The 12,239-nt window shown below is 39.1% G+C and overlaps 1 protein-coding gene across 1 annotated transcript in view; it reads right to left on the bottom strand.

Moving 5' to 3' along the window:
- Nucleotides 1-2,156: 2,156 nt before the first annotated feature.
- The window catches only part of LOC126198494 (juvenile hormone esterase-like), a 78,148-nt gene continuing 68,065 nt past the window's right edge, over nt 2,157-12,239 (bottom strand). The window contains exons 8-10 of the mRNA XM_049934869.1: nt 5,531-5,654; nt 3,859-3,991; nt 2,157-2,371 (exon numbers count right to left, since the gene is read on the bottom strand). Of these exons, the coding sequence (XP_049790826.1) occupies nt 2,224-2,371; nt 3,859-3,991; nt 5,531-5,654 (405 nt within the window). The 3' untranslated portion in view covers nt 2,157-2,223. The remainder of the gene's footprint in view (nt 2,372-3,858; nt 3,992-5,530; nt 5,655-12,239) is intronic.

Raw genomic sequence — 12,239 nt, 5'->3', positions numbered from 1 at the left:
CTCGTGTGCTTGCATCTTTCGTGAAGTGTCTGACTGACCCATTAAAACGGTTACATTTTTTTTCACAGACATAAAAATGGTTAAAATTTTCTTTAGGTTTTGATCAAAGAGATTTTTATGTATACGGCGACCGCCTACTAAAATATTTATTGTGCTGCTACCTGTTTTGACCGAAAGTCATCATCTTGCAGACTTTAGAAATTTAAGTCTGCCGGATGAGACGTATGGTCAAAACAGATAGCACCACAGTACATACTTTAGCAGGTTGTCGTCTTATACATGTAAGTGTCTTTTAAAGCTGTTTATTACCCCATTGTGCTTTTGCAGTAGTAAGATGCTAATTTATAGTTTTAAAAAGCTTACTTTCATATTAATTTTTAATAGCCTGCACCAGCCATAGAATGTCAAGCAGTATTTCATTTTCTAATTAATTCAAACAAACAATAAAACTGACTTCTTTCCGCACCATATGTCTGGAGTACCTAGACTGGAGATCGTACTTCCATGTCTGTGTAGGTACGAGAATTTAGAGACGATATGACATAATGAGTGTTTGCTCGAGTACCATAAAGTATGTGCCCTTATCGGCTAGCGATATTTTCACGCGTACCGGTTGAAGGAACAAGTGTGGGAGTTTACAAATTAAAGCTATCGAGCTCTGATACATGACAAGCGTGTTACGGAAAGGGAAGGCATGGGCTAGCTGAATAAAGCCATTTTATACATACTGAATGTGATATGTACAATTCCACTATGTAGTCAAAGTTTTATCAGAGAATATACCTGGTAAACGTGGCACCGAAAACAGAAGCTATTGTTTCATTTCACATATCAAAGACATACAAGGTGCTTCTCAAAGATATGTCTGATTTCTAAGACTATATCCTAAGCAATTTTTCAATGGATTTCAGTTTTCATTTATATTTCACAGAAGTTTAATGTGTCATCCAAGTGACTCAAGGCACATATATAGATGACAGTCATCTTCTTTGCATACTTTTCCAAGCATGTCCGTAGTTACTGCATTCAAGTTTGCTGCCACGCAGCGTCGCAGTTGACACAAACTGAACTTCACAGCACTGTTTTTTCACTCCCGTCCTGTCTGTCGTGACAGTAATGTTCTGGTGCTCAGTGTTAATTATCGGATATTCTGTTACGGAGATTCGAATTTAAGCTTTAATTAAAAGCGAATGAATACGCCTATTGCAAAATGAGTTATACTTGTTGTAACAAGTGACAGTTGTACTGCACATGCTGGATTCTGCCAAAGTTTCGATATTACAGCGTATACGCATACATATCGTGTAAAAGAGAGTAATGTGGTACCAACTGTCCATCACAATGGAAGCAGACAGACGGATATTAACAACAAAAGTCACCCATAGAGTTGCAAGCCAGCACCCAGCATTATACTTTGAAATAGCTATGTAACCTCCTGTACATCGTCTGAAGATGAACCTGAAAAAAATTCGAAAACGGCTTCACGGAAGAAATAACTGCTTCAGAAAATGGACTGGTTGCAGTTTTCTGTATTTGCTAATCTTGTTGTAATGCCAGGAGTGCTGAATATACTGTTGGTGTCTCACGACTAACTAAAGAGACAAACTTAAGCGTGAAATAATGAGCAGTGAATGTCAACGAGAAAACGGCCTACAATACTTAGGACTGACCGTTCTCGACACAAAATTTAAAATGGTTTCTTTCCGAACACACGTTTTTACAGGACGTGTTTTTTACACGCGTCGCTCTGTTTGAGTGTTCCAAAATTTCTCGAAATTTATCTCAATCACTTGCTCTGGAACTTAAAGGTGCATCCTTCTCTGAAGTCTTCGAGTAGATTCAGGTGACAAGTAACTGTGTAACTTCATATTTTTTGCAAGGAAAATATATTAATTACTACAAATAATTTTCATAAAAAATACTTGAATAGTTAGTGTGTGATCTTTCTATGAGAGAACGCAGATGTAGGACTGGGAATATGAAAAAAAAACTGGTCACTTCATTTAGCACGGAAACGTACTTACTATATCATGCTGGACCACAAACGACAAATCACCACTGGAACCATCCACATCTAAAAACTTTAAATGAGAAACTGTGGGTCAGAACTTGAAATCAAACTCAGACTGACATTGTGATTAAATGTTGTTTTCAAACTAAACGCATTAAAATTTATTTTGAAGTGTGCGGAACATAACAAAGAATATCACAGCATTCAGCTCTTTAAGAAGCTAGTATATCTCTCCAGAAATCCATCCGTTCCTTGAGGACGTCCTGACGTGTTGTAAACTCCAGTTGCATATCCAGATAGTTGGAAGCATTCGCCGTCAACGTTTCCCACACCACTGGACTTCCGGATGGCGCCGGATCACTGGAATACGAAAAACAGCAGTGTGATAAATTGTACATACTTGTGGGAGGTAAAACGTACAATAACGCTGCTCTCCTTGAACTTCGACATATGCACTTAATTCTTAAGTGTGTCGGAAAGGAAACGAAATTTTTTACGGTACGGCATAATGCAATGATTAACAGTATCATAACAGTATCATCCTTACCGCGAAAGAGGCAGAATCTGATTATCTGAGAGTACACTGGATGCTGCGGGATTAAAGGAAGACACCTCGCATCGTGAAGTCGTATTCTTGCCACAAGCAGCAATGGAAGTTCAATGTCAGTTGCATACAGTAAGAATCGCTAGATGTTTAATAGCTTCCCCTTCTGGTGTTTATGGCAACAATTTCTGACCATAGATTCTGGACGTATCTGGAGTTCCTATGATGAAATCATTCCACTCATCAGAGTATACTTGTAGGTTTCACTGAATCACAACGCTCTCAAGTGCACACATTTAATTTATGAAGCAACTCATAATGACCACTTTCTGAAATCAGCTAATTGTGTAGGAAAAAATATTGGTAAAAGGCGACATTGATTTTTAACGTTCTGAGTAATTCAATATAGTGAAACGGCTATAACCATCAAAAAGAGCAAAGCTGCATTGCTTGATGGTGATCTACTTTCGATAACCCCTCCAATGACAGTGTTACTTTCGGCGGCCCTCCTGGTGCTTTCTGAGACGATTAAGTTATGTGCCGACATGACTTTTCAAACTCTCCCTTCTTTTTCCACGGCAATCAACAACGCAAACTCCATACCATACAGCCGACCGCTGTGGCCGAGCGGTTTTAGGCGCTTCAGTTCGGAACCGTCCTGCTGCTACGGTCGCAGGTTCAAATTCTGCCTCCGGCCTGGATGTGTGTGATGTCCTTAGGTTAGTCAGGTTTAAGTAGTTCTAAGTCTAGGGGACTGATGACTTCGGATGTTAAGTCCCATAGTGCTTAGAGCCATTTGAACCATACCATACACACACTCATACCAAACGCAAATCGGGACCATTACCTTCAAAATACCTTACGCGTAAGCCTTCCAAGTAGTCACATTAGGACAAACACAAGCTTGGACTAGACCCTGAGATAAAAGGGTAAATAAAATTACCTGTTTGTATGTCAGCTCATCTCTCTAGAATGTGTCATACACATAACTGAGATCAACAGAGAGAACCAAAGATTTCAAATCAATAAAAGTTGTTAGTGAAGGCATTTGTTCAAAACATGGCTGCCAGAATATCTTCTAAACTACCTGATCATTTCACTTGTTACTACAACATACGTTTCGTTTCCAGCGACTAAGCATCATTATTATTGATTATTATGCGTTTATTGGTATACAATTTATGATATATTCAGGATAATATTTTAAATACCACTACTTGACAAACTTTTCAAGTAATTTTTAATTTTGGAAGCTATTGCTCGACAAAATTAAATAAGTAGAATTCTTATTGCCATGCCTTACCTGTATTTGGGGAAATTGGTCCACAGAGTTGTCAACAGGTCTGCCACCTGCCCATCGTTGGAATTGGGGTCCGTGTCTGGTCCCGATGAGTTGCTCGGAAAGAGATACGGAGTTTCCCCTGCATGCTTCATACCTGCAAAACATTTGTACAACAAACATAGTTGGGAATATAATAGGCAGATTTCCGTGGCCAGGGCCAGTTGACATGAAAGTTTACTGGTGTTGCGGTAGGGAGCGTGTGCATGACAGTGTGGAGCATGCTTGTGGTTTTTCCGTACAAATATCAATTCTTCATTTACCAATGAACATTACACTTCATTGTAAGAGGAATTTCACTACAGCTGGCCACAACAGAGTTCAACCTCTAGGTATGTTTAATCAACTCTGGCAATAAGAAAACAAATGTTTCGTCTTACAACTGACAGTAAAAAATATTTTTCTGTAATCTTTCATGCACATTATAAAAAAAAACCAAGACTCAAGCATATCTATACTACTAGTTGACAAACACAGTATTGCCCAAGTATTCATTTTGCCAATATTCTATTAGAAAAGAAAGCAAAAGATGAACTGTGTTAGTAGTGTTCATTTTAATTCCCTTGGTGTTATATGTAAGATTTTCATTGTGTTTTGGAAGGAATCGAAATCTTTATACACTCACATACGGACACTGATAAAATATTAAACGAACAAACGGACCTAAAACATAAAATTTTTCCAGATAACTTGATTGAAATCGTACAGCTCGATTGGGGTTAGTTGTAATAAAACGAAAACAGAGCTTTTATACACACTACAAAAACGTAACAAAGATTATAATACCACGCCATAGATAATTACAAATGAATAAACAAATTGTAACCATACAGCATCGCTGGATTAGTTGCAAATCACAATAGTATATACAAACGATAAAAGGCGTAGCTTACATCTGCGAACACCGTAAATTAACAGACATTAAGACAGATATTTAAAAACTTGGCTTTAGTTGGAAACGACCTACGCAACAGTAAGATTATAATACGACTGCGCCACGTTACAATGTAGAAGTAAGTACTAGCACACAGTAAAATAAAATTGTTATTTGTTATAATGTTACTATTTTAACGTATTTAGTTGCAGATAACCTGAAGAGGACGATTATGCCGAAACAGGCCTATTGCTAATCTAAAACGTCTAGCAACAATTACAGCAGCATTCTGGAACATTACCACCTTTTATTTTATTTATATTGAAATGTTTCGTTGCTTCGGAGGTTTTGAAACGATAGAGAGACTCATCCTTTATATGCTTGTGTATAGCATAATCTAAAGTAACTGGCTGACAGTTGTTTAGGTTCAGTCTCTGCTATATTGCTTTATGAAATTCGAAGCAACGAAACTGACAACTATGTACTGAGTAATACGTCACATTGAAAGGAAAATGTTATAGATCTAGACAACTAGCAGTATTACCCAGTAATTAAAGTTATTCTGGATTAGGATTATGTGACACGTTGTAAGAGTAAGACTGCACACAAGGAAGTACACCTTGCAATAAATTGTTTATCAGAACTACGAAATTTTCGGTAATACTTTGGACGTCATTAATACCACACTAAATGTAATCATTATGCTTCTCAGGAACATAATATATTTACATGCAACAGTAACGTCTCATGACAAACACATACCATAATCCGTAGAGCCAGTTCCATTGTACTCGAAGAAATAGAAGTGAACGGGTAGGCTGTTGGAGTTGGCTACGGTCCTAGCAAAGGAGTCCGCTGATTGAATGAAGTACAAGTCTGAAAACAGCTGCAAATAAACAGTTACATTGTAGAACTACTTGGGAGATAGCAGATAATTGCATCAACACATACGAAGTAGCACTTGAGACGTCTGTCCTGATAGTGTTTCGCAACAAGCATATAAAATTTTTGCCATTTGAACCGTCTTACAATACCACTATAGGGGAAACACAGCTTATTGGGAGTGCTTAAGCAGCTTAATTGGCACTAGTGAGAAGAAGCGCCCCGAATTTCCACCCGGTCATCCATGCTTACGTTTTCCGTGATATTTCAAAATGATTGAAAATGAATACTGCGATAATTCCTTTGAAAAGGACGCGATCGATTTCCTGAAGGATCTGTACAGAATTCTTCCTTATGACCACCTCTGATGACGTTGTCGTTGACGGACCGCAAATGACTTATCATCGTCTCTTCGAAGGAAACGGTTATAGCAACCCCAGATGAATGAAATGCAGAGCTTCCACAATCACACTCACTGGGAAAGCAATGGGCAACATGTACTGATGTAAACAAGAAAGACAAAAAAATAAGCGCATTTTCGGCATATGAAACACAGTCTAACCCTAACAGCCTTTATAGTGTGTTTTCTTTACTAAGAATAGGAAACATAATGCTTTGTTTGACTTTCGCGGTACCTCTAACTATTTTCAAATGGTAAATATGAGTTGAGATTGATTCTGTGGTCGTTCGTCGCCACCTGAACTCGCTGAGAATGTTGTCATTCTTCAGCTGCCTTCACTTTCCGGTTCCTATATTAATGTGTCAGCGTCGTTAACAAAACCCTTGATAGTTGTAAATTCATGCTCTTCCAGTAAGTGAAATGAAAATATTATTACAGTAAAAGAAATGAAGTTTGTAAGGTGGGACGAATCGTGCTTTCGCCATGCCATTTTAACTTACAATTCTGTTTTGACGAAAAGAGTTTTCGTACTAGCCTTATCGCATTTTTTTTTGTAGCACGTGTATCATTTCTAACTTTGTTAATGATCTGACGACTCTGGAGGAATGTATCGCAATATACATTTACCACTATTGTTTACAACATACATCCCACGGCTACAAACTGTCCTAACATATAGGCACAAAAACATACACCTAAGTTTTTAATTTTGGTCTTTAATAAGAAGGTAATCTTTTGGATTAAAACCAATGCATTATCTCGACACTCTCAGCAGTCTTTAAGTTTTATAGTAGCAAACGCAGGCATGGCCTACCAAGGACATAGCGACCGTTGTAATAGTATTCAGATAAAACGGCCACTGGTGTTTGACTGTTTTACTGATCCGTACTTTTAATCCTGTTGTGTCCAGGTTAATCTGACGGTGCTCGCGTCAGAGAATCGAAACCAGTTATAGCAAATTAAACAGTTTGTGACCTGTGGCTGTTTTATCTTAATCTTAGTTAGACAGTAGTCTGAAAATCCTGACTTCGGCAATAGATAAAATCATATCCTTAAAGGAGAAAAGGTGATGACAGTTGGAACACTGCTGAAGAATCTATTTAGGTGGAGGATGTAGTAAACAAGTGAGGACAAAAATGTGGGCAACATAAACTCGTCGTAATATGTAAGTGATGTCAAAGCCCTGATAAGGAGATTACTGTACTTAAATGGCTTCCCATAATTTTATGATTTCATCACGTTTTAGTGGCACTGTTTGATTGCTCTCACTATCATATCTTCAGCATATGCCGGTGCTTAGGAGAAGAGTGCAATGATTCGTTTTGTTTTATTTTCTGTTGGGATCAGCAGCTTCTTCATTTCCATTACTAGACCCTGATTTGTTTATATGCATGATATGGAAGCATGGGTGTATATTTTTGAATGTTCAGAGTCCATCAAAGAAGTATGCACTCCAACCTTCCGGTTTACGCTCCTTTCCTCTCAGTTTGAGCTCTAGAGATGTCCAAGCGGATTGCAAGCTTTCCCAGTTTTCCGTTTCACTCGACTGGCTAGCCTAGGGGCGTCATACCTTTCCCTTGAGAAAAAAGCGAGGACGTTTCCTCAACGGACTGGCGGAAGATGTTTTTTTGCAGCTCTCTTCCTGCAGACTCCGACGTATGAGGGTTGTTGTTCGCTTGGAAAATGGCCTTAGTATAAAAGTCGGGTTGCGTTATGTGAGTTATGGTGTTGTTGAATTTGAAAGTATCAGCACTTCAATTTTCAGTTGCTGAACAATAATATTCCCGCAGAAAACCAATAGATTCGTGTGCAAATTAAGATTTTGTGTTTTTTTTCTTCATTCTATCTGTCGATAACTTCCTCGTCTTGACTCAGTTAGCCAGTGCTGTTAGTTTATCGGAGTGATAATTAAACGAAATGCTTAAAGGCAACCAAGTTCTAGTAGCGGAGCGGACCTTGTATCTTTTATGAAAGAACGCCCCATGGGTGCTTCATAGTAATCTTGTGTTCAGATTACTATTTCTTGTTTCCATCATCTTAAGCGAGGTTCACCATTATGATTCATGAGCGGGCTGTTCAGTATCTTTCTAGAAGCAAAACGTTTAGTAGAATCACGTCCATCCTTTGCGTGGTGCTGGAGTCCACGTGTCGACAAATCTGTGTATTATGATCAATAATTCCTTTTACCAGAGAGAACTCGATTCTAAGAGCATAGTGATTATCAATATCAATAATGTCAAGCTCTTGTAATGAATTTTACTGGAGTTAATGCACTTAGCTCCTCGTCAGGGGACACCGCCTCAAGGCAGTCCGTGCGGGCGAGGAGGTTTACGTGCTCTGGATCCGGAGGGCTACGCCGGCGGTAGCATAGCTACCAGCAGGGTCACCCATGTCGGACAGGCCAAAGGGAAGGAGTCAGACGAAGTTTGCCCAACAACGTCCTATCGATAACCAGTGTTCTAGGTCCTATCCTACCCTAAGCCCATCCTTTTTCAGTATCATTTTCAATTTCCTACAACATAGGGCAGGGAGGTCTCTAGAGGCGTGGTGAAGACAGTCTCCCTAAGGGAGTAAACCCGGTACAGATCCAGGCCCTCCAGGTTTGTGGTTGATCATGGGTCTAACAACTCCATATCGGAAAAAAACATCTTGTTACGAAACTCGAAGATAGGAGCAGCTGGACAGATGATACTGATGAAGGAAAAGGACACCATAAACGGAAAAATGATGTATACTTTGCTACTTGGAATGTAAGAACTTTGAACAAACCAGGGGCTCCACATGGACTCAAACAAGAGATGGAGAAATACCGTATAGGAGTAGCAGCAATTTAAGAAGTCAGATGGAAATGAGATGGTATCATAAGAAGTGGTAATTACACAAATGTGTATAGTGGAGGAGACAGTGGTATCGTAGGTGGTACTGGCTTTCTTGTAGACAATAAGTATAAAGCAGTAGTCAAATTTTAACCCTATAAATGAAAGGATGTGTACTTTGAGTATGAAGGCCCACGTTTCAACGTCACTCTAGTATGTGTGTTTGCACCCACAGAAGATGATGAGGATGAAGTGAAAGATTAGTTTTATGGTCGACTGGAACAGGAATTAGAAGGCATACCAAAGGATGCTGTAAAAATAGTGATGGGTGACTTCAATGCAAAAGCGGGAAGAGAAGAAGCCTTTAGAGAAACAGTAGGAAATGAGAGCATGCGTGAGGTGTCGAATAAAAATGGACAAAGAATTTGCCACGGGCAATGCAGTGGTAGTGAATAGTACATGGCTCCAAGGAAAGAACATAAGGAAAGCCACATGGCGCTCGCCAGATGGCACTACTTTTAATCAAATTGACCATGTGGTATTCGACAGGGGACATGCGTCTGACATCTTTGAAATTGATAGCTGCAGGGGGGATGACTGCGATTCGGATCTTTATATGGTAAGAGTGAAATACAGACAACGCATAGCCGTCTGTACATCCAGAGGGAAGAGAAAAGCTCCACGAAGATACAATGTTTCCAAATTGAAAGAGAAGGGAGGATCCGAAAAGTATGAAACAGAACTGCAGAAGAAGCGTGAGGTTAAACAAAGCCAAGCTCTGGAAAGCATCGAAGAGAAGTGGAATATGATTAAAGAGGTTCTACAAGAAACTGCAGAAGAAGTTTTAGGTTTAGAAGAAAGGGCAGGATTGTACGATGAAGACTGTAAAAAGGCAGTGGAAGAGAGAAATGAGGCAAGGAAGAAAATAATAAACAGATATAATACAGATGAAGTCATGAAGAAAAGCAAAGAAGGAAAGAGACAGATAGGATTTGCAAAAGAAAGAAACGAGAATTAGAGAGGAGATTGATTACGGAGCTATAAGAAGAGTATAATGATCAAGAAGTAAGAAAATTCTACAAGAGAGTTCAGGAACTGAAGAAAGGCTTCCAGCCACGTACGGTATTCTGCAGAGACAAAGAAGGAAATTTTATAGGAGGAGAAGAACAGGTTCAAGACCGATGGGCCGAATATTTCAGTAAGCTGCTGAATGTCACTACAGAAAGAGAAATGCTGGAAGAAAATTAAACAGGCTGACCAACCGTGGAAAAATGTGGATGTGGATGTACACCAGCTTTCTGTAGACTTTAAACAGGACTATGATAGTGCTAAAAGGAAAAAAAAAACTATACGATACATTAACGGAATTTCCAAGCAAACTTACCAGACTGGTACAAATGACACTCACGAACACAAAATGCCAGGTAAAAGTAGAAGGAAAACTTTCTAAAGAATTTTAGGACAACCAAGGGTTAAGACAGGGTGAGGTATTGTTCACGCTACTCTTCAACATAGTGTCGGAGAGATTGATGCGAAGGGTGGAGATTGACAGCAGGAAACAGAGCTCACTGGGCCCTGATCAAGATCCTTCAGTAACTTAGCCTGAGTAGAAAATCGAAGGTAACTGTCTATCGAAAAGTCATAAGACCTGTGGCAATTTATGCCTCAGAAACATGGACAATGACTGTAGCAGAAGAAGAGCTCTTGAGAAGATGGGAAAGGAAAACATTAAGAAACATTTTTGGAGCCATGTATGAGGCGGGGCAGTGGAGGATAAGGACAAACAAAGAATTGGAAGAACTGTACAGAAATCCTGACTTGGTGACTGAAATTAATTGTAACAAATTGAGATGGCTGGGGCAAGTAGAGCGAATGTCGGAGGATCGAGCTGTCAAAATGGTTTACACAGGAAATCCAGGTCGCAAAAGGAGCCAAGGAAGACCCCGGAAACGACGGCTGAAGGATATGGGAAAGGTTTGAGAAAGATTGGAGTCAGGAGATGGAGAAAACGAGCAGAAAATCGTCAGAATTGGGGTGTAATCATCAGAGAGGCCAAGGCCCTACATGGGCTGTAGCGCCAAGGAGTTAGTAAGTAACGAAATTAGCTGATTTGAGTTGGTCTGAGTCCATTATCTATTCGTAGTAGCCTCTCGTACTCTAAATAGAACGAACCCACACATGCATGGTGATACTTCCCTTGAACAGGAAGTTAGTAAGTAACAGGAGTTAGTAAGTAACGAAATTAGCTGATTTGAGTTGGTCTGAGTCCATTATCTATTCGTAGTAGCCTCTCGTACTCTAAATAGAACGAACCCACACATGCATGGTGATACTTCCCTTGAACAGGCATTAACGGGATATTTAAATTCTTAACGGGCATGATAATCTTGGAGCTTTCTTCTCTCCAGAGGAAATGACATCTTATCCCACCTACTATCGAGAAGTGTTCTTACTCGTCAATTTAATTAATTTATACAACATGGACGCCTTTTCATGTTTATAGAAAAACATAATAATCTAAGATTTACCCCTGATAAGGTGGTCCTTTATACTGAACTGAAATTTTATGTAATAAATAACTGAAAGACTCTCCCACTGCAGAAGTATCCGAGAGATGCACTAAAATCCGATACATGTATTGAATCACAATAGAATCGCTCGTCACCGTATGCAGTCTCATTCGTTTCTATTGCGTGCTTTTGTCATGAAGATGAAATATACTAGGGATTAACCTTTTATTCTACTACGATTCAGTATGACCCTTTTACATCCGGTGCTCACCGTTCAGACTTCAATGAGAATAAAGAGAAGTCAGACAGTTTGTTACTAATGTCAGACCTGTCACGGCAATCGATCCCAAATCCGTTTGGAGTGGCGGAGGAGTGGACTTGTTAGAAGATGACAGACATTGAATGATTTCGTGGTTAATGATAAATAAGCAATAGCAGATATGGATAATTTTATTGCGTCACAACTTTTGACTGGAAGAACTTGGAATTTTAAACAAGACTGTACCATTTTTAACCTAATTCTATCAACGAGATTTTAACAGTATCATTCGTTAGGAATATGCTTTTCCAAGTTAAAAAGTGATATAGATTAAATATTATACAGGAAAGATAATTCCTGTTTACAATCGTTTGTGTTGGATGTAGCAATGAGTTTGATGGTTATTGTCTACAACTAACACGGGACCGAGAAACTTCGATGGATTTTTGTTATTGTAATGACAAATGATGGTTGCCCCTTTTAAAAATATTCTGGGACTTTCTAACTCGGATAATGTTTTACTCATTTTGTAATAAAAATTCTTGAATACCTTTTAAAAGTACTGAGTTACACAGTAATTTAGTCAGTCTTTGAGTTCCCTATG

Source organism: Schistocerca nitens, chromosome 8, assembly GCF_023898315.1.
Source record: "Schistocerca nitens isolate TAMUIC-IGC-003100 chromosome 8, iqSchNite1.1, whole genome shotgun sequence".
Taxonomy (NCBI): Eukaryota; Metazoa; Arthropoda; class Insecta; order Orthoptera; family Acrididae; genus Schistocerca; species Schistocerca nitens.
Note: the sequence above shows the minus strand (reverse complement) of the source record. Positions and strands in the feature narration are given on the sequence as shown.